The sequence below is a fragment of the Ranitomeya imitator genome, chromosome 2 (assembly GCF_032444005.1).
Source record: "Ranitomeya imitator isolate aRanImi1 chromosome 2, aRanImi1.pri, whole genome shotgun sequence".
Taxonomy (NCBI): Eukaryota; Metazoa; Chordata; class Amphibia; order Anura; family Dendrobatidae; genus Ranitomeya; species Ranitomeya imitator.
In genome coordinates, this window is record NC_091283.1 from 306,642,948 (window position 1) to 306,667,006 (window position 24,059).

At 44.2% G+C, this 24,059-nt stretch overlaps 1 protein-coding gene across 2 annotated transcripts in view; it reads right to left on the reverse strand.

Moving 5' to 3' along the window:
* Positions 1-1,346: 1,346 nt before the first annotated feature.
* LOC138666937 (zinc finger protein 585A-like) overlaps positions 1,347-24,059 on the reverse strand; it is a 43,907-nt gene continuing 21,194 nt past the window's right edge. The window contains exon 7 of one of the 2 annotated variants that reach the window (XM_069755132.1): positions 1,347-4,605. In XM_069755132.1, coding sequence (XP_069611233.1) covers positions 2,156-4,605 — 2,450 coding nt within the window. In that variant the 3' untranslated portion in view covers positions 1,347-2,155. Of the gene's footprint in view, positions 4,609-24,059 lie in introns of both variants that reach the window. The other variant, XM_069755131.1, reaches the window with a different exon arrangement.

A 24,059-nucleotide genomic window follows, 5' to 3' on the forward strand; every position in this document is an offset into this window, starting at 1 on the left:
CTCCAAAAATGGCGAGAGGAGTTGATAGCAAAAAGTACTATTTTGTCTCATCTGACCACATGATCTTCTCCCTTGCCTCCTCTGGATCAACCAGATGGCCATTGGTGAACTTCTAACGGGCCTTGACATATGCTGGCGTGAGCATCAGGACCTTGCGTGCCCTGAAAGATTTTAATACATGACAGCGTAGTGTGTCTGTAGTACTACTACTGACATCCCTGCATGGTGTCCCCTTCCCCCTCCATGCAGGGACGCCGGCTTACTCACTGCCCCAGACCCTAGGCACAATCATCTGCATTTTCTTGCTTCCTGGTTGTGTGAGTGCTGCAGCGGCGCACCTAGTACACACATGTGCACACTCCTTCATTCTTAAAGGGGCAGCACAAGCATATACTAAATACCCTCCAGCTTGTTTTCCAGAGCTATTTAGTATAATTACTACACCTGTAAGATGGCTTCCAGCCAATTGCTAGGAGTTATCCTGTTGAGACCTTAGCAATGATGTACAATGTGTGGGACATAGGAGAGACTGTTGGGGATAAGGGAATACTCTAATTTTACCCCATTATGGCAAAATCAGCAACTGGTGGACTTTGACAAATTTACTGGTTTCAGAGGTTGGGAATCAAGGGGAATTCAGACTTTAGATCAGTTAGTAGGAAATGTAACACTTAAAAGCTTTAACAAACTACAAAAAAGAGTTTGGATTGCCTCACGGCCTCGTCTTTCGATACCTACAACTTAGATCTGCATGCCTAGCTCAGTTTAGTGCTGTGGCACCGGATATACGAAATAAATATTTACTAGACTCAATAGCAGCGGCAAAATACACGACCGGCTTAATTTCAAACATCTATCAGAAACTCTCTCACAGTCTCGCATGGGAGTCCATCCCCTGACAGCTACATTAAAATAGGAAGCAGATGTGATACGAATTATGAAGTTTTGAATCCCCAATGGCTGTAGATCTTTCGCGAACATTGTATCAAGCTTACAAACTTATTGCACAACATTGGCCAGATGCTCAACCACCGACAGTTAATAAGTTAATAAATAAGCAAAACAATATTATTTGGTTGGAAATTTGACAACATCTGGGGAACCTGGTTGAATGTTCGATGTCTACCATCTGGAGGATGGCAATTTCTGGCTTCATGAACACTTGTAGTATCATCAATCCAGGTTAAATTAGATAAGTAGGGCGAGTACACATGCAAACTAATTATGATAACGGAATGGCAGATATTCTAATGTATACACACCACAAAAAAAATATGAATACAGATTTCTCTGGAGTATTATCGAGGGAGGGATGGTTGTATTAGTTTGAATGAAAAACAAAAAAATCGAATCCTTGGAAGAAGACAACTTTATTATATTTTATGTAGAACAATAACATATAATGATACCATGTAACATTGAAAATATCTTTGTCCTACCGATGTCTCTTTGTACAAACTATTGTGTCATTTTCTTAATAAAAATGATCTCATAAAAAAGTGTGTCTTATAGACCAAGAAATATAGTAATTTCTAAAGTAATTTCTCTTTCTCATTCAATAATAGGTCTGTCTGTTATATGTTTTTGTACAATTTGTCAATAATGTATTTAGTTTGAGTTATTTTTGATGGTCAACAAAATACTATTTTCCAGTAATTCATTTTTCACACTCTAGGTATGATAATGTCATTTCCTCTGTATGGGATTTTGAATTCTCATTCCTCATCTTTGGTCCTGTTAAAATATAAACACTTCTATAAACCTCCCATGCTGGCGCGGTTCCAGCAGTGTCAGCACTTGCATTTCGGGGGCTCAGGTTTTTATGTCATATGAGCCCTGCTTCCAATTAGCGCTGCCTTCACTGTTCTCACCTTCAGACAAATCGAACAATAAGAGTTAGTCAAAGAGAAGTCACAGCACTGGCTTCATGTTCATGTTCAATACATCGAGGGCAGGGACAGTGAAGCTGGGGCTGATTGGGCACAGGGCTTGTGTGATGCAACAACCTCATATGAGCCCCAGGAATGTGAGTGACGATACCACTGGAACAGCACTGCTACGGAAGGTGAATATGATTTTTTAAAATTTTAACAAGGCAAAACATGATGACAACTCCTTTAAGAAAATACAATTTCCGTTTAAAACATTTCCCACATTAAGAATGTGAAAAAGGCTTTTCCCCTGTGTGGGTTCTCTGGTGGTGATCAAGAACCGATTTCCGGGTAAAACATTTCCCACATTCTGAACATGAAAAAGGCTTCTCCCCTGTGTGAATTCTCTGGTGCTTAAGCAAATCTGATTTCTGGTTAAAACATTTCCCACATTCTGAGCATGAAAAAGGCTTTTCCCCTGTGTGGGTTCTCTGGTGGTGAACAAGATGCGCTTTCTGGTTAAAACATTTCCCACATTCTGAACAGGAAAAAGGCTTCTCCCCTGTGTGGGTTCTCTGGTGGTGATCAAGAACCGATTTACGGATAAAACATTTCCCACATTCTGAACATGAAAAAGGCTTTTCCCCTGTGTGAATTCTCTGGTGCTTAAGCAAATCTGATTTCTGGCTAAAACATTTCCCACATTCTGAGCATGAAAAAGGCTTCTCCCCTGTGTGGGTTCTCTGGTGCTTAAGCAAACCTGATTTCTGGCTAAAACATTTCCCACATTCTGAGCATGAAAAAGGCTTCTCCCCTGTGTGGGTTCTCTGGTGGTGAACAAGATGCGCTTTCTCGTTAAAACATTTCCCACATTCTGAACATGAAAAAGGCTTCTCCCCTGTGTGAATTCTCTGGTGCTTAAGCAAATCTGATTTCTGGCTAAAACATTTCCCACATTCTGAGCATGAAAAAGGCTTCTCCCCTGTGTGGGTTCTCTGGTGGTGAACAAGACGCGCTTTCTCGTTAAAACATTTCCCACATTCTGAACAGGAAAAAGGCTTCTCCCCTGTGTGACTTCTCTGGTGCGTAAGCAAATCTGATTTCTGGTTAAAACATTTCCCACATTCTGAACACGAAAAAGGTTTCTCCCCTGTGTGAATTCTCTGGTGGTAATAAAGAACTGATTTTCGGTTAAAGCATTTCCCACATTCTGAACAGGAAAATGGTTTCTCCCCTGTGTGAATTATCTGGTGGTCATCAAGAACCGATTTTCGGTTAAAACATTTCCCACATTCTGAACAGGAAAAAGGCTTCTCCCCTGTGTGAATTATCTGATGGTTAAGCAAACCTGATTTCTGGCTAAAACAATTCCCACATTCTGAACAGGAAAAAGGCTTCTCCCCTGTGTGAGTTCTCTGGTGCTTAAGCAAATCTGATTTCTGGCTAAAACATTTCCCACATTCTGAACAGGAAAAAGGGTTCTCCCCTGTGTGAATTCTCTGGTGCTTAAGCAAATTATGTTTCTGGCTAAAACATTTCCCACATTCTGAACAGGAAAAAGGTTTCTCCCCTGTGTGAATTCTCTGGTGGTAATAAAGAACTGATTTTCGGTTAAAGCATTTCCCACATTCTGAACAGGAAAATGGTTTCTCCCCTGTGTGAATTATCTGGTGGTCATCAAGAACCGATTTTCGGTTAAAACATTTCCCACATTCTGAACAGGAAAAAGGCTTCTCCCCTGTGTGAATTATCTGGTGGTTAAGCAAACCTGATTTCTGGCTAAAACAATTCCCACATTCTGAACAGGAAAAAGGCTTCTCCCCTGTGTGAATTATCTGGTGGTTAAGCAAACCTGATTTCTGGCTAAAACATTTCCCACATTCTGAACAGGAAAAAGGCTTCTCCCCTGTGTGACTTCTCTGGTGCTTAAGCAAATCTGATTTCTGGTTAAAACATTTCCCACATTCTGAACACGAAAAAGGTTTCTCCCCTGTGTGAATTCTCTGGTGGTAATAAAGAACTGATTTTCGGTTAAAGCATTTCCCACATTCTGAACAGGAAAATGGTTTCTCCCCTGTGTGAATTATCTGGTGGTCATCAAGAACCGATTTTCGGTTAAAACATTTCCCACATTCTGAACAGGAAAAAGGCTTCTCCCCTGTGTGAATTATCTGGTGGTTAAGCAAACCTGATTTCTGGCTAAAACAATTCCCACATTCTGAACAGGAAAAAAGCTTCTCCCCTGTGTGAGTTCTCTGGTGCTTAAGCAAATCTGATTTCTGGCTAAAACATTTCCCACATTCTGAACAGGAAAAAGGCTTCTCTGCTGAGTGGGTTCTTTGGTGTATAACAAAATCTGATTTCTGGTTAAAACACTTCCCACATTTTGAACAAGAACATCTGTTCTCTGCTGTGTGAATTGTTTTATGTTTAAGAAAATGCTTTTCAAGGGGAAAACTATTTCCATATTCGGAAGGTGAAAACGGCTTCTTTGATTTAGGAGCAGTTCGTTTTTTAATGCTTATTTTGTGACTTTGATTTTCCTTAGTAGTTGGTAAGGAATCAGAAGACAGGACCCATTTCAAAGGATCAGATGACAGATCTTTGCTGTGAAGGCATGATGGTATATCTGGCGTAATGACATTCACTTCAATTGTATCCCGTGTGATCTCAAGATCATCTGATTTAAAAATTGAAGATGACAGCTGCCCCTCTGATCTCCTGGTACAGTAATCTGCTAAGAATAAAACCAATTATTTTTCCACTAAATATCAAATTTAATATTTTTTGAACATTTCTACTTAAACGGTCAGTAAAAATGGCAAGTTATGTAATATATTTGAATTATTGACCAGCAAAATGACAGTTCACAGTCTAATAGAAAACATCATAGGATGAACCAGTGGAGCGTTGCGTTCAACAGTCAACAGTTTGTTCATGCTGCCTCCCAAATATGAAATAAAAAGCCATCAAACAATGTTATGTAGACAAAACAATACCAATGAAAAGTTCTACTCATCTTACAAAAAACAAGTCCCCTCTCAGGTCCATCATCTGTCAATGGAAAAACAGAGGTTTCTACATAATTAGTGGCTTGAAAAGCAACATCGCTTCCATAAACCAGTCTAGCAAAATTAACTCTTCCAAAGTCAAATCTCCCCCTCGCTTCCGAGCCTTGCAGTGTGCTCAAACCACATTTAGCATCCATGTATTTGGCATTACTATAGCGAGAAGAACCCACTTAATTTATGGTGCGTGTGTCTTCTGGAGCACAATCTGAGCACTATGTGTTGGGTAATAAAATGGTATATTTTCCATTTTTACTCTCCAACATCCACTGCGCGCTAATTAGCGGAAAGTGGCTGTGGAGTCAAAATTGTCACTACTCCTAAAGATTAATTCACAGAGGGTTATACTGTCCAAAATGGAGTCACTTTACGGGGATTTCTGACATTTTGTCATATTAGGGCTTTTACAAATGCTGTGTCCCATCTTCTCTGGGATCTGCTCTTATGCCGTCTGCTTATTCATTCTATAGGCGGCGCTGGTAATGGAGGAGACATCAGAACCAGAAGCTCTGGGGGGCGCAGACTGTCGAGCCACCAAGTTTAAGTTGCCTGCAACCTGTGATACCATCCATTCTGGCAGGGTACCATTCATTCTGGCAGTTTGGGTGTGCACGCTGTCCAGCCAGAATAATCTGCTCCCTACTTCAGCCAACTGGAAAGCACCGCACCCCACTAAAGCTTGAAGCATATTGCTGGAAGCTGCGAGATACAGGCTGGTTCTCTGGTTCAGTCCTCTGTACTCAGCTCCCAGCTTGGGTATTTGTTTCCTGTTGTGACTCCGGCCTGTTTATTGACTACTCTTGTGTCTTGAGTTTGTATTTTCTCTTCCCTCATGATTGTAGCCAGACTACCTGACTATTCTTCTTGTCATCTCATACTACTGAAATGCAAATATCAATGTGGCCCAAGCCTAGGGGTCTGTGTGTAAATCCAGATGTAAAGGGGTTAAAGAAGTTAAAGGATGATGGGCAAAACTGTGACTACATAATACACCTACTGAAATAATCAAGCTGAACAGTCTTTTTAAGTATAAAAAGAAAAAATGAGTAACTAACGGCAAAATCTCTTCGGGGTAATTAGAGTATGGAACTCAGTGGCTCTTAGCAATATAAACTATCGTAAAGGCCAATATTTTCTATCACATTAATTTCAACAAGAAATATACTTTTAAATAAAACTATATATAAGGCTGTGTGCGCACTTTGCGTATTTGCTACACGGTTTATGCATCTTTTGGCAGAAAAACGCAGCTAACAATACACGCGGTTTTTTATGTGTTTTTGCATATCCAAAGAGCTAAATAAAGATATATTTAAAAAAAATAATAATTGTGATGTAATTTCCATGTTCAACCTCTTCAGCCAGATATCCTCATTAATATTAAATAAAGACACACACCAGCCTATTTAGGAGCATTAACATAATTAACCTACATATGCTGTAACAAAAAAGAAATTGTCAGAAATCTGCATGAAATGCAATATCTGTTTTATAGTTCAAAATATTTAAAAAAAAATTGCCTGGGCTCCCGCATAATTTTCATAACCAGCAGAGGGAAAGCCGACAGCTGATGTAAATATTCTGGGAAGGAGCCAATAGCCAAAGATTCGCAGGCTACGAGTATAAATATCAGCTCACAGCTATTTGCTTAGTCTTTACTGGCTAGTTTACAAGGAAACCCCAGAAAAAAAATTGACATGGATTCCTCCTATAAGCTCGAACCAGCTAAGGCTTGACAGACAGCTGCAGGCTGTTATTAATAGCCTGAAAAGGGACCATGGATATTGGCAGCCCCCAGGTTAGAAACTTCAGCTCTCAGCCACCCGAGAAATGGCACATCTTACAGATGCGCCAGTTCTGGCACTTAGCCTCGCTCTTCCCACTTGCCCTGTAGCGTTGGCAAGTGGGGCTCATATTTGTGGGGTTGATTTCGCCTTTGTATTATCAGGTGACATCAAGCCCACAGGTTAGTAATGGAGAGGCTTCTATAAGACACCTATCCATTACTAACCCTAATGATATTGTATAAAACAGAGACACCCAGAATAAAGTTTTTTATTTGAAATAATCACAGACTCCTTTATTGAATCAAAATGTACCATATTTACTGAATGCCTAAGAATGCCTAATCTCCAACTCCCCTGTCTCCTGCAAACAATCAAAAAAATAATAAACCAACATATACTATCCTGTCCGCCGTAGTCCATTTAATACCAAGTGTCCCACGGCGATCTCACGTGTAGAACAGTCACATCAGGAGATGTGACTGCTATACCCGGACTCCAGCGATACATTGACAAGAGGTAATTATTCCCGCAGTGTATCACTGTGCTGCTGTGAAAGTTCACCAGAGTTCATCAGCTGATCAGCTGCGATTCTCTCACTTAGGGCACTACCGCTGTGTGAGAACTTTCCCACGCAGCGATGCCGTAAGTGAGAGCACCGGAGCTGATCAGCTAATCAACTCCAGTGAACTCTCACGGTGGCTCAGTGGTACAATGCGGGAGCGACTACCTCCTGTCAAAAGATGTAGCCAGATGGGAGTAGTAGTCCCATCAGACGACGCATGGGTATGCATGTCCGTCACATGAGTACACACACACACACACACATTTTCCGCCCACACACAGAGACACACGCACGTATTCTCCGCCCACACACAGAGACACACGCATATTCTCCGCCCACACACAGACGCATACATATTCTCCGCCTACACTCTTCCTCCTTTTGACAGTATTTCCCTTTGACAATTTGCAGCATTTTTGACAGCAAATCTGAAGCTAGTCCGCAAACCGTTTTACACCTGCGTTTTTGCTGCAGATTTGACTGACTCAGTTGAAGTCAATGAGTCAAAAACGCAGCAAAAACGCAAAAACCGGTTTTTACGTACCGGTAATAGGATTTTACAGAGTCCACGACAGCACCCACAACGAGAGAGGGGATCCGCCCACCTTCCGGACAGGAACCTACAGGTTAAAAAGGGGCGGTCCCCCTCGCCCTCCAGTTTGTGTTCCAGAGTACAAGGGATACCGCCAATGCATCAGTACATGACAAAATTATCTTAAACACTACTAAATACCACCACCTCTATAGAGTGATCTCTAAGGCACACCTTCCAACAGAGTGCAGGAATAAGTAACTAAATACGGGGGGGAATGTATGGGTGCTGTCGTGGACTCTGTAAAATCCTATTACCGGTACGTAAAAACCGGTTTTCCTATCGCCACGACAGCACCCACAACGAGAGACTTTCAAAGACTATTTAACTGGGAGGGACCACAGCACTAAGTACTGAACGGCCAAACTGTAAGCTGGAATTAGCAGATAGATCAAGGCGATAGTGCTTATAAAAGGTGGAAGGTGATGACCAAGTTGCCGCCTTACATATCATTTCAATGGGGACATCTGCCTTCTCCGCCCAGGATGATGCCATGGCCCGAGTGGAGTGCGCCCTGATGCCTTCTGGTGGTGTTACTTCCCTGGCAGAATAGGCAAGACATATCGCTTCTCTAATCCATCTAGCGATAGAGTTCTTCGTGACACCAGAACCCTTTTTCTGATTCTTGAAAGAAACAAACAGAGCCCTACTCTGTCTCCAGCTTTGTGTCCTATCCAGGTATTCTAATATCGCCCTCTTTACATCTAGGGTATGATATTTTTTCTCCTCTTCTGAACCTGGATTTTCATAGAAAGATGGTAAATAAATCTCCTGACTTCTATGAAATTTAGTTGCTACTTTTGGTAAGTATGCAGGATCAGGTTTTAAGACAATCTTATCCTGTAGAATTATCAGATAGGGAGGATCTACTGATAACGCATGTATATCACTGACCCTCCTGGCAGATGTTAATGCTAAGAGTAGAGCTGTTTTTAAGGTTAAATTTTTCATTGAAATAGAGTCTAATGGCTCGAACGGAGGTTCAGTCAACGCCTCAAGCACCAAATTTAAATCCCAAGGGGGTATTCTTACAATATGGATTGGGTTAGAACGCTGACATGCCTTAATAAACTTAGCAACCCATCTATTACCAGCTATATCACTGTTATATAGAGCTCCCAAGGCTGAAACTTGAACTCTTAGAGTGTTGACTGCTAAACCCAATTCCCAGCCTTTCTGAAGGAATTCTAAAATAGCTGAAATCGGAGCCTTATCTCCTAATGGTTGCTGATAAAACAAAAGGAATTTTTTCCAAATTTTTGTGTAGATCTTTGTAGTGACCTCCTTCCTACTTTTCAATAAGGTAGCTATTAAAGCATTAGAGAACCCCCTCTCCTTCAGAAGCTCCCTCTCAAGTTCCAAGCCGTTAAGTGAAGAGTCTCCAAATTTGGATGATGAAATGGACCTTGAGAGAGGAGTTCCGGAACCACTGGCAACACCCAGGGATCGGTCACAGACATTGTCCTGAGGAGAGAGAACCAAGGCCTCCTGGGCCAGAAGGGGGCGATTAAGATCACTCTGGCTCTTTCCTCCCGGATTTTCCTGAGAACTATCGGAATCAGACACATTGTTGGAAAGGCATATGCCAGCTGGAAGTCCCAACGGACATGAAGGGAATCCACTATAATTGGTTGGTCTGCTATCTGTAAAGATGCGAACATTCTGACCTTCCTGTTCTTCCTCGTAGCAAACAGATCTATTGTCGGCAACCCCCACAGATTGACTATCTGATCGAATATCTGTTGGTTTAGGGACCACTCACCCTGATGAAGGGAATGGCGACTGAGGTAGTCCGCCTCTATATTGAGTTCCCCTTTTATATGAACTGCCGACAGGGATTGTAAGTGTTTCTCGGCCAGAGACAATATCTGTGCTGTAGTGGTCATCAGGGATCGAGACCTTGTCCCCCCCTGATGATTGATGTAGGCTACCACAGTCATATTGTCTGTTTGTATCTGTACATGCATATTCCTCAGGGATGGTAGTAAGGAAAGAAGAGCCTGATTGACTGCAGTAAGCTCTCTTAGATTTGAGGAATTCTGGGACTCTTGAATCGACCATCGCCCTTGGGTTAGAATGTCTCCCATATGGGCTCCCCAACCGAACTGACTGGCATCTGTTGTAATTATGTTGTCCGGAGTGATGGTCCAGAGAACTCCTTTTGACAAATGTGCTGGATTGAGCCACCATCTCAGATCGTGAAGAGTGGCGGGTGATAATTTGAACCTTCTGCTCAGAGCACCGTGAAGATCTTTTTCTGCTTGAAGAACTTCGTATTGAAGCATTCGGGTATGAGCCTGAGCCCATCTTACCGCTGATATACACGCAGTCAAAGATCCTAGTAGAGACATTGCGTCTCTTAAACTTAAGTTTGGAGCTTTTCTTACAGCCATGATCCTTTGAACGATCTTCCGCTTCTTCTCTTCTGGTAGGAAGGATGACTGATCTTCTGAGTCTAGAAGAACTCCTAGGAACATTTGACGTCTTGTGGGTTCCAGTTTTGACTTTTCCCAGTTGATAATCCATCCGAGCTCCTGTAGGGATGATATTATGGCATTTACCCTAGACGTACACTGATCAATTGAATTTCCTACTATCAAAGAATCGTCTAGATAGGGCACCACAAGGGTTTCTCTCTCCCTGATATGGGCCATTACTTCCTTACAACCTTACAACTACATTACAACCTTAGTAAAAACTCTAGGTGCCATGGACAGGCCAAAGGGCATTGCCAAAAATTGAAAATGCTTAATCTGATGGTTTACCCATACTGCCATCCTGAGGAATTGCTGGTGATTTCTGTGAACTGGAAGATGGTAGTACGCATCTTTTAGATCCAAGACCGACATGTAGCACCTAGGAAACAAAAGCTTAGTTGTTGACTTAATGGATTCCATCTTAAAAGCGTGGTACTGAAGATATTTATTCAATTTACGTAAATTTATGATAGTCCTAAAGGACCCATCAGGTTTAGAGATTAAGAATAGCGGAGAATAAAAACCCGTCTTCTCCTGATGTTTTGGTACTTCTTCAATAACTCGCTTTGTAAGCAATTGTTGAATCTCTAATTCTAAGGCCTGTTGTTGGGCCGGAGTGTCCAGTGATGTTATCACAAAATGATCTCGGGGAGTTCTCAAAAATTCTAATTTTAATCCGGACTCAACCACCCCCATTATCCAGGCACTAGAAGTAATCTTTTTCCATTTATCTGAGAAGAACTTTAGTCTTCCCCCTACTGGTAGATCTGTTTTATCTGTAATTACGCCTACGCCTTGAGAAAGATGAAGGGTTCTTATAGTATCCACCTTTCTTCTTTTGATCTGATGTTTCCCAGTCGTGATTATATCCCTGCTGGTCTGCCTGGAATCTTCTGAAAGGCATGCGTCTTCGGAAGGCGTTCCTAAAAGTGGGATTAAACGTTTTAGGAAATCCCTTCTTCCTATCTTCTGCCTTTGCAAGGATGTCATCCAGCACCGGGCCGAATAGGTACTCACCCCTACATGGAATGGAGCAAAGTTTAGCTTTAGCCTGAGCATCCCCCTTCCATGTCTTTAGCCATAGTGCCCGTCTGGCTGCATTCGAAAGACCTGCCGATCTTGCGGCCAATTTCAGAAAATCAATTGAGGCATCTGCTAGATAAGCTGCTCCTTCTCTGACCTGAGACAGGGAATTTAACAATTTGTCCCTGGGTACCTTCGCTTTAAGCTGCTCCTCCAGCTGAGTCACCCAGACCATGATTGATCTGGCCGTACAGGTGCCTGCGATAGCAGGCTTAAAGGCTCCAGATGATGACTCCCATAGTTTTTTAAGGAGCATGTCAGCCTTTCTGTCTGAAGGATCCTTGAGGAGCCCTACATCTTCTAACGGAAGTGAGGCTGTTTTCGAAGTAGAGGCTACTGCCGCATCTATTTTCGGAACCTTCATCCACTGGGATAAAGTGTCATCTTCAAAGGGGTACCTTCTTTTTGCAGCTGAAGGTAAAAACCCTTTATCCAGCTTGTCCCACTCCCGTCTGACCAGATCTTTAACTGAATCCACCACTGGGAAAGCTTTCCGACTTCTCTGGCTCAGCCCTGCGAACAGGATCTCCTGGGTTGTTTTCGGTTCTTTACTCTCTGCAACCCCCATAGTTGCACGGACTGCCTTAATTAAGGTTTCCATACCATCCGTGGAAAAGCAAGGCCTTCCCTCCTCATCTGAAGAGGATGCCGAAGAACTTTCCGAACACTCGCCCTCTTGTACCGAAGGGCTGGAATCGGACACCAACTCCACACTGCTTTTTTCATGCCGTCTGGTTTTAAGGGATGATTTTATTTCTTCCCTAATTGCCTCCCTCAAATCCGATACCCGGAGAGGGGCCTCTTCTTCTAACATACGACATATGCATGATTGGCATAATTTCTTTACATAGGTGTCAGGTAGAGGCTCTGTGCATACAGCACACTGCTTATGCTTAGATTTGGAGACCTTTTTCCCCTACAATAAAGCATAGTGTAGAAAAAACAGCTGTATCAGGCAATGGTCTACATATTACACTCACCACTGCTGGAAAATGTAGAGTACCAGTTTTTGAGGGGGTGAGGTGCGACGTGACGCTGGTTTGCCAGGGTCCTGCTGCCCACGTTCACCGCTATGAGACCTGTGCTTTCCTGCCTGTCGGTGTTCGGCGTCTCCTGCCGAAGACATGTTGCCGCACACACATCTCACCTGAGCGCTGCTCCTTTTCAAAAGTCCCGCGCTCCTCCTCCCGGTCTCCTCTGGAAGTTGTTACTCTACTTCCGGGTCATAAGCGCCGACCTGCTCCTGCAGCGTCGCGCGCGTGTGAACGACCCAGCGCGGCATGCCTTCCCCCGGGAACGTCACCGCTCTTTGCCAGACGAGGGGGGAAGCTGGACACAGGACTTCCCCCGATGCTGCTTCCGGGCTCCCGACTCTGCCGTTCTCCCTGGACACCGCACAGAGGCTTGGCGGACCCGGGTAAGACGAAACGACCTGTAGGCTCCCACCGTCCGGACAGGAACCCAAACTGGAGGGCGAGGGGGACCGCCCCTTTTTAACCTGTAGGTTCCTGTCCGGAAGGTGGGCGGATCCCCTCTCTCGTTGTGGGTGCTGTTGTGGCGATAGGAAAAGAATTGATATGCTGCAGAAAATAAAACAATACAAATACGGACAGAAATTTACTGATAATGTGCAGTACACTTCAGGATTGTCTTTGATTTCCCTTGCTTTAGTATTCTATTGCATTTTTGGAGCATTTACAGACGTAAAAAAAAAATGCCACGAAAATGGATTGTGTGCATATAGCCCAATAGTGTAGAGCAGACACTTGATAAATCTAGATCTCAAGCATTTGGAAAAGGGAATGGAGACCTTTTTAACCCCTTAACGACCAAAGGTATTTTTGGTTTTGCATTTTCATTTTTTGCTCCACTTCTTCCCAGAGCCATAACTTTTTTTATTTTTTGTTAAATATTGTAACATGAAGGCTTGTTTTTTGTGGGTTGAGCTGTATTTTTGAACGAGAGCTTAGTTTTAACATATTGTGTACTGGAAAACGGTAAAAAAAATTCCAAGTGCAGTGAAATTGAAAAAAAGGGCAATTCCACAGTTGTTTTTTGTCTTACTTTTTTACTATATTCACTAAATACTAAAACTGACCTGCCAGTATGATTCTCCAGGTTAACCCGAATTCATAGACACCAAACATGTCTATGTTCTTTTTTATCTAAGTGGTGAAAAAAAAAATTCCAAACTTTGTTAATAAATAAATAAATAAATAAATAAATAGCACCATTTTCCGATACCCGTAGCTTCTCCATTTTTCATGATCTTGGGTTGGGTGAGGGCTGATTTTTTGCGCACTGAGCTGACGTTTTTAGTTATACCATTTTGGTGCATATACGATGTTTTGATCATCAGTTATTGCATTTTAATGCAACGTCATGGAAACAAAAAAAAAAGAAAGTAATTCTGGCAGTTTGACTTTTTTTGTCGCTACGCCGTTTAGCAATCAGGTTAATTCTTTTTTAATATTGATATATTGGGTGATTCTGAACTCGGCGATATCAAATAGGTTTATGTTTGATTTTTTTATTGTTTTAAATGGGGCAAAAGGGGGTGATTTGAACTTTTATATATTTTTTTTTTAAACATTTGTTTCTTCTACTTTTGGCATGCTTCAATAGTCTCCATGGACACTTCTATTTTGGACTAGAAGCTGCCATAACCCGATCGGCTCAGCTACATACAAGCGATGATCAGATCACCTGGATGTAGCAGGATTACTCACTTGTATGTGCTCCCACCACATGCAAGCTAGCAGTGACAACCATATAGGTCTCCAGGAGACCTCTGGTTGTCATGCCAACCCATCGGTGACCCAATGTCGGAAAGGGATTAAGGACTACCACGGAGTTACAGACTCAGATAACTGCGGCAGGGTGATCCCACCACAATCAAAATATCATGCAGATGAACAGGTAAAAAAAATAGACAGTTTTTTTATTCTATGATACATCCCCAACAACAACGTATGTATGAGGGGAGAGCTCAAACACTAAACCAGAGTTGCACCCATTTATGGTGAACCACTGGAGAAATTATGAGTCGTGTCTAGAAGAGTAGAGAAAGTATTAGTGCCCCCCATTTCAGGAGACATTGTACATTAATCAGAATTATTGAGGATTGTAAGCCTAATGTACCGAATATTCTCGAGTATAAGCCGACCCGATAATAAGCCGACCCCCTCATTTTGCCACAAAAAAACTGGGAAAACTTAATGACTCGAGTATAAGCCTAGGGTGGGAAATGCAGCAGCTACCGGTAAATGTCAAAAGTAAAAATAAATACCAATAAAAGGAAAATTAATTGACACATCAGTAGGTTAAGTGTTTTTGAATATTCTTATTGAATCAGGAGCCCCATATAATGCTCCATAAAGTTTATGATGGCACCATAAAATGCTCCATATTAAAATATGCCCCATATAATCCTGCATAAAGGTTAATAATGGCCCCATAAGATGCTCCATAGACACATTTGCCCAATATAATGCGGCACAAACATTGATTATGGCCCCATAAGATGCTCCATACAGTGTTGTGAATTCTGTAGTCGAGCTCCCTCCTGTGGTCGTGAATGGTACTTCGGTGAGTTCTGTCCGTGGGCTCCCTCTGGTGGCTGTGAGTGGAGCTGCTGCTTCTGAGGTTCCTTACACAGGTGACGTGGTTTATCCTTTGGTTGGCTTCTCTATTTAACTCCAATTAGATCGATACTCCATTCCAGCTGTCAATGTTTCTGCATTGGTTCAGTTCGCTCTTGGATCTTTCTGGTGACCTGTCTACTCCAGCAGAAGCTAAGTTCCTGATAGTATCTAATTCGTTCATTGTTTTCTTGTCCAGCTGGATATCATGATTTTGTCTTGCTAGCTGGAAGCTCTGGGATGCAGAGTGGCATCTCCGCACCGTTAGTCGGTGCGGAGGTCTTTTTGCACACTCTGCGTGGTCTTTTGTAGTTTTTTGTGCTGATCGCAAAGCTACCTTTCCTATCCTCTGTCTATTTAGTAAGTCTGGCCTCCCTTTGCTGAAACCTGTTTCATTTCTGCGTTTGTGACTTTCATCTTTACTCACAGTCAATATATGTGGGGGGCTGCCTTTTCCCTTGGGGAATTTCTCTGAGGCAAGGTAGGCTTTATTTTCTATCTCTAGGGCTAGCTAGCTCTTAGGCTGTGACGAGGCGCCTAGGTAGAGTCAGGAGCGCTCCACGGCTATTTCTAGTGTGTGTGATAGGATTAGGGATTGCGGTCAGCAGAGCTCCCACATCCCAGAGCTTGTCCTGTGTGAGTTTTAACTATCAGGTCATTCCGGGTGCTCCTAACCACCAGGTCATAACAATGCAGACATTTGCCCATATAATGCCGCACAAACGTTAATTATGGCCCCATAAGATACTCCATATAGACACTTGCCCCATACAGTACTGCACAAACGTTATGGCCCCATAAGATGATCCATACAGACACTTGCCCCATATAGTGCTGCAGAAATGATGATTATGGCCCCATACAGACACTTGCCCCATATAGTGCTAAACAAACGTTGATTATGGCCCCATACAGACACTTGCCCCATATAGAGCTGCACAAACGTTATGGCCCCATAAGATGCTCCATACAGACACTTGCCCCATTTGCTGTTGCTGCGAAAAAAAAAAATCACATACTCACCTCTCCGTCGCTCAGGCCCCTGGCACTTTCAATATTCACCTGACTTCGATCCGGCGCCACTCCATCTTAAGCGTCTTCTGCACTGACGTTCAGGCAGAGGGCGCGCACTAACCACGTCATCGCGCCCTCTGACCTGAGCGTCACTGCAGAAGACGCTGAAGACGGAGCAGCACCCGGAACGGGGAGCAGGTGAATATCGCACAGCGCTGCGCTCCCCGTTATACTCACCTGCTCCTGGAGCTGTGAAGTTCCTGTTTCCCTGGCGCCGCAGCTTCTTTCTGTACTGAACGGTCACCGTTACCGCTCATTACAGTAATGAATATGCGGCTCCACCCCTATGGGAGGTAGAGCAAGCATATTCATTACTGTAATGAGCGGTACCATGTGACTGCTCAGTACAGGAAGAAGCTGGGGTGCCGGGGAGCCAGGGACCGCGCCAGGAGCAGGTGAGTATAATTAGACGCCACCGCTCCCCCTCCCCTGACGACCCCTGGGTATGACTCGAGTATAAGCTGGGAGGGTTCAGCCCCCCAAAATAGAGCTGAAAATCTTGGCTTATACTCGAGTATATACGGTATTTTATGATGTGGAGTGAATCCATGAAACCAGGGCTCGAGCCATGCTAAAACATCTCCTGCAGGGGTGAATAAATGTACAGTACAGACCCAAAGTTTGGACATATAATTTCACGTGTTAATTCATAGTTTTGATGCCTTCAGTGTGAATGCACAATTTTCATAGTCATGAAAATACAGAAAAATCTTTAAATGAGAAGGTGTGTCCAAACTTTTGGTCTGTACTGTATATTACAGCCATCAGCACCACACAGCTTAGAGATATATCATGGCACAGGTGTAATGTTTTTTATGTAGTTTATCACAATTCTCCTTGAAGTTATTTGGTTTTAAAAGAAAAGCCGGATTACTTACCAGTAATGCCCTTTTAATGAGCCACGACAGCACCCACTTGAGAGAGGGACCTGCCCATAGGAACAGGAAACCTACAGAGATAAAAAGGGCGGTCCCACTCTCCTCCTCAGTTGTTTTTCAGAGTACGAGAGGAACCGCCATTGTTAAATTAATATATATGTCCATAAACTTTTGTACATTTTATCTTATTTATATTCATCCATGAACAAAATATACCGTATATGTAACCATACATAGCAACTAGGGTAGGAAGTGACAGGGTGCTGTCGTGGCTCATTAAAAGGGCATTACCGGTAAGTAATCCGGCTTTTTACCCTTCGCCACGACAGCACCCACTTGAGAGATTTACAGAGAACCTTCACCTGGGTGGGATCACTATTCTGAGGACAGCTCTCCCGAATGCCAAGTCAGATGTAGAAGATAGATCAAGTCTATAATGCTTATAAAAGATCAAGGGTGATGACCAGGTTGTGGCCTTACATATGAGCTCGATGGAGATGTCTTTATTCTCTGCCCACGAGGATGATACAGCCCAGGCCGAATGCGCTTTCACTCCTTCTGGAGGATTTTTGCTTTTTGATAAGTAGGCCAGACAGATGGCATCTCTGATCCAGCGGGACAAGGTAGCCTTCGTAACCCCGTGGCCTTTTCTGTGACCCTGAAAACATACAAACAGAGCCCTACTCTGTCTGCAGGACTGGGTTCTCTCTTTGTAATTTAAGACTGCTCTTTTCACATCCAACATATGTAGCTTCTCTTCCTCTGGATTTGATGGATTGTCATAAAAGGAAGGCAACACGATCTCTTGAGATCTATGGTTACAGGATGCTACTTTGGGAAGATATGATGGATCAGCCTTGAGAACCACCCTGTCCTGGTATATCATTAAGAAAGAAGGGTCGGGGGACTTCCGGGAGGCGGAGCTTGTGAATGGCCGCTTCTTAGTAGAGCTCCTGGACCAAGGGCGCAAATTCCAGCCAAAGCGCCAATTTCTCCTACCCGGAGACCAGGATAAGGACCGGACAAGGGGCACCCTGTTATGGCTGGCAATCAGGCAACACAGCGTGCAGTAATCAGCGCACATACAGAGATCTGGCAATAACCCAAAACAATAGGACGAGCTCTGAGACGTGGAATCTCTGTAGACTGCAGTACCTGATCTATCCTCACACAACTGGAAGCAGCAGTGGATTGCGCCTATCCACTACCTATGCAACTCGGCACTGCCTGAGGAGCTGACTAGCCTGAAGATAGAAATACAAGCCTGACTTACCTCAGAGAAATACCCCAAAGGAATAGGCAGCCCCCACATATAATGACTGTTAGCAAGATGAAAAGACAAACATAGGAATGAAATAGATTCAGCAAAGTGAGGCCCGATATTCTAGACAGAGCGAGGATAGCAAAGAGAACTATGCAGTCTACAAAAAACCCTAAAACGAAAACCACGCAAAGGGGCAAAAAGACCCACCGTGCCGAACTAACAGCACGGCGGTGCACCCCTTTGCTTCTCAGAGCTTCCAGCAAAAGATAATAACAAGCTGGACAGAAAAAACAGAAAACAAACTAGAAGCACTTATCTAGCAGAGCAGCAGGCCCAAGGAAAGATGCAGTAGCTCAGATCCAACACTGGAACATTGACAAGGAGCAAGGAAGACAGACTCAGGTGGAGCTAAATAGCAAGGCAGCCAACGAGCTCACCAAAACACCTGAGGGAGGAAGCCCAGAGACTGCAATACCACTTGTGACCACAGAAGTGAATTCAGCCACAGAATTCACAACAGTACCCCCCCCTTGAGGAGGGGTCACCGAACCCTCACCAGAACCCCCAGGCCGACCAGGATGAGCCACATGAAAGGCACGAACAAGATCTGGGGCATGGACATCAGAGGCAAAAACCCAGGAATTATCTTCCTGAGCATAACCCTTCCATTTGACCAGATACTGGAGTTTCCGTCTAGAGACACGAGAATCCAAAATCTTCTCCACAATATACTCCAATTCCCCCTCCACCAAAACAGGGGCAGGAGGCTCCACAGATGGAACCATAGGTGCCACGTATCTCCTCAACAACGACCTATGGAATACATTATGTATGGAAAAGGAGTCTGGGAGGGTCAGACGAAAAGACACCGGATTGAGAATCTCAGAAATCCTATACGGACCAATAAAACGAGGTTTAAATTTAGGAGAGGAAACCTTCATAGGTATATGACGAGAAGATAACCAAACCAGATCCCCAACACGAAGTCGGGGTCCCACACGGCGTCTGCGATTAGCGAAAAGCTGAGCCTTCTCCTGGGACAAGGTCAAATTGTCCACTACCTGAGTCCAGATCTGCTGCAACCTGTCCACCACATTATCCACACCAGGACAGTCCGAAGACTCAACCTGTCCTGAAGAGAAACGAGGATGGAACCCAGAATTGCAGAAAAATGGAGAGACCAAGGTAGCCGAGCTGGCCCGATTATTAAGGGCGAACTCAGCCAACGGCAAAAATGACACCCAATCATCCTGGTCAGCGGAAACAAAACATCTCAGATATGTTTCCAAGGTCTGATTGGTTCGTTCGGTCTGGCCATTAGTCTGAGGATGGAAGGCCGAGGAAAAAGATAGGTCAATGCCCATCCTACCACAAAAGGCTCGCCAGAACCTCGAGACAAACTGGGAACCTCTGTCAGAAACAATATTCTCAGGAATGCCATGTAAACGAACCACATGCTGGAAGAACAAAGGCACCAAATCAGAGGAGGAAGGCAATTTAACCAAGGGCACCAGATGGACCATTTTAGAAAAGCGATCACAGACCACCCAAATGACAGACATCTTTTGAGAAACGGGAAGGTCAGAAATGAAATCCATCGAAATATGTGTCCAAGGCCTCTTCGGGACCGGCAAGGGCAAAAGCAACCCACTGGCACGTGAACAGCAGGGCTTAGCCCTAGCACAAATTCCACAGGACTGCACAAAAGCACGCACATCCCGTGACAGAGATGGCCACCAGAAGGATCTAGCAACCAACTCCCTGGTACCAAAGATTCCTGGATGACCGGCCAGCACCGAACAATGAAGTTCAGAGATAACTTTACTAGTCCACCTATCAGGGACGAACAGTTTCTCGGCCGGACAACGATCAGGTTTATTAGCCTGAAATTTCTGCAACACTCTCCGCAAATCAGGGGAGATGGCAGACACAATGACTCCTTCCTTGAGGATACTCGCCGGCTCAGATAACCCCGGAGAGTCGGGCACAAAACTCCTAGACAGAGCATCCGCCTTCACATTTTTAGAGCCCGGAAGGTATGAAATCACAAAATCAAAACGAGCAAAAAACAACGACCAACGGGCCTGTCTAGGATTCAAGCGCTTGGCAGACTCAAGATAAGTAAGGTTCTTATGATCAGTCAAAACCACCACGCGATGCTTAGCACCCTCAAGCCAATGACGCCACTCCTCGAATGCCCACTTCATGGCCAGCAACTCTCGGTTGCCCACATCATAATTACGCTCAGCAGCAGAAAATTTCCTGGAAAAGAAAGCACATGGTTTGAACACTGAGCAACCAGAACCTCTCTGTGACAAAACCGCCCCTGCACCAATCTCAGAAGCATCAACCTCGACCTGGAACGGAAGAGAAACATCAGGTTGACACAACACAGGGGCACAGCAAAAACGACGCTTCAACTCCTGAAAAGCTTCCACGGCAGCAGAAGACCAATTAACCAAATCAGCACCCTTCTTGGTCAAATCGGTCAATGGTCTGGCAATGCTAGAAAAATTACAGATGAAGCGACGATAAAAATTAGCAAAGCCCAGGAATTTCTGCAAACTTTTTAGAGATGTCGGCTGAGTCCAATCCTGGATGGCCTGAACCTTAACCGGATCCATCTCGATAGTAGAAGGGGAAAAGATGAACCCCAAAAATGAAACTTTCTGCACACCGAAGAGACACTTTGATCCCTTCACGAACAAGGAATTAGCACGCAGTACCTGGAAAACCATTCTGACTTGCTTCACATGAGACTCCCAATCATCTGAGAAGATCAAAATGTCATCCAAGTAAACAATCAAGAATTTATCCAGATACTCACGGAAAATGTCATGCATAAAAGACTGAAAAACAGATGGAGCATTGGCAAGTCCGAACGGCATCACCAGATACTCAAAATGACCCTCGGGCGTATTAAATGCCGTTTTCCAATCATCTCCCTGCCTGATTCTCACCAGATTATACGCACCACGAAGATCAATCTTAGTAAACCAACTAGCCCCCTTAATCCGAGCAAACAAGTCAGAAATCAATGGCAAGGGATACTGAAACTTAACAGTGATCTTATTAAGAAGGCGGTAATCAATACACGGTCTTAGCGAACCATCCTTCTTGGCTACAAAAAAGAACCCTGCTCCCAATGGTGACGACGATGGGCGAATATGTCCCTTCTCCAGGGACTCCTTCACATAACTGCGCATAGCGGTGTGTTCAGGTACGGACAAATTAAATAAACGACCCTTAGGGAATTTACTACCAGGAATCAAATCGATAGCACAATCACAATTCCTATGCGGAGGAAGGGCATCAGACTTGGACTCTTCAAATACATCCTGAAAGTCCGACAAGAACTCTGGGATGTCAGAAGGAATGGATGACGAAATAGACAAAAATGGAACATCACCATGTACTCCCTGACAACCCCAGCTGGTTACCGACATAGAGTTCCAATCCAATACTGGATTATGGGTTTGTAGCCATGGCAACCCCAACACGACCACATCATGCAAATTATGCAGTACCAAAAAGCGAATAACTTCCTGATGTGCAGGAGCCATGCACATGGTCAGCTGGGCCCAGTACTGAGGCTTATTCTTGGCCAGAGGTGTAGCATCAATTCCTCTCAACGGAATAGGACACCGCAAAGGCTCCAAGAAAAATCCACAACGTTTAGCATAATCCAAATCCATCAGATTCAGGGCAGCGCCTGAATCCACAAACGCCATGACAGAATATGATGACAAAGAGCACATTAAGGTAATGGACAAAAGGAATTTGGACTGTACAGTACCAATAACGGCAGAGCTATCGAACCGCCTAGTGCGTTTAGGACAATTAGAAATAGCATGAGTAGAATCACCACAATAGAAACACAGTCTGTTCAGACGTCTGTGTTCGTGCCGTTCTACTTTAGTCATAGTCCTGTCGCACTGCATAGGCTCAGGTTTACTCTCAGACAATACTGCCAGATGGTGCACAGATTTACGCTCGCGCAAGCGACGACCGATCTGAATGGCCAAGGACATAGACTCATTCAAACCAGCAGGCATAGGAAATCCCACCATTACATCCTTAAGAGCTTCAGAGAGACCCTTTCTGAACAAAGCCGCTAGTGCAGATTCATTCCACAGAGTGAGTACTGACCATTTTCTAAATTTCTGACAATATACTTCTACATCATCCTGACCCTGGCATAAAGCCAGCAGATTTTTCTCAGCTTGATCCACTGAATTAGGCTCATCGTAAAGCAATCCCAGCGCCTGGAAAAATGCATCAACATTACTCAATGCAGAATCTCCTGGTGCAAGAGAAAACGCCCAGTCCTGTGGGTCGCCGCGCAAAAAAGAAATAATAATCAAAACCTGTTGAATAGGATTACCAGAAGAATGAGGTTTCAAGGCCAAAAATAGCTTACAATTATTTCTGAAGCTCAGGAACTTAGTTCTGTCACCAAAAAACAAATCAGGAATCGGAATTCTTGGTTCTAGCATCGATTTCTGATCAATAGTATCTTGAATCTTTTGTACATTTACAACGAGATTATCCATTGAGGAGCACAGAGCCTGAATATCCATGTCCACAGCTGTGTCCTGAAGCACTCTAATGTCTAGGGGAAAAAAAAGACTGAAGACAGAGCTAAGAAAAAAAAATGATGCCAGGATTTCTTTTTTCCCTCTATTGGAAATCATTGAATGGCTCCTTGTACTGTTATGGCTGGCAATCAGGCAACACAGCGTGCAGTAATCAGCGCACATACAGAGATCTGGCAATAACCCAAAACAATAGGACGAGCTCTGAGACGTGGAATCTCTGTAGACTGCAGTACCTGATCTATCCTCACACAACTGGAAGCAGCAGTGGATTGCGCCTATCCACTACCTATGCAACTCGGCACTGCCTGAGGAGCTGACTAGCCTGAAGATAGAAATACAAGCCTGACTTACCTCAGAGAAATACCCCAAAGGAATAGGCAGCCCCCACATATAATGACTGTTAGCAAGATGAAAAGACAAACGTAGGAATGAAATAGATTCAGCAAAGTGAGGCCCGATATTCTAGACAGAGCGAGGATAGCAAAGAGAACTATGCAGTCTACAAAAAACCCTAAAACGAAAACCACGCAAAGGGGCAAAAAGACCCACCGTGCCGAACTAACAGCACGGCGGTGCACCCCTTTGCTTCTCAGAGCTTCCAGCAAAAGATAATAACAAGCTGGACAGAAAAAACAGAAAACAAACTAGAAGCACTTATCTAGCAGAGCAGCAGGCCCAAGGAAAGATGCAGTAGCTCAGATCCAACACTGGAACATTGACAAGGAGCAAGGAAGACAGACTCAGGTGGAGCTAAATAGCAAGGCAGCCAACGAGCTCACCAAAACACCTGAGGGAGGAAGCCCAGAGACTGCAATACCACTTGTGACCACAGAAGTGAATTCAGCCACAGAATTCACAACAGCACCCGTGGTAGTCCCAGCTCTCCGGACCCCCCGGGAGTCACGAGGCGCAATCAGCGCCACATACCTCGCAGCACGTGGCGCCGCTCCCGGCCAGCAAGGTCGGAGGCGGTGAAGAGATCGGAGGAGAAAGAGTGCTCGGCACACAGCGGCACCGATCTTAGCCAGGAAGGAGGGCAGGAGTCACTGACAAGGATCCGAGGCGTCCCAGGACAGTAAGCGGCACCAGAGGGGTGCAGGAAGATCAGCGCGGGAAGAGAAGGTGAGCCGGCGCCATTTTGCTGGAAAGCGCGCCAGTCCTCAC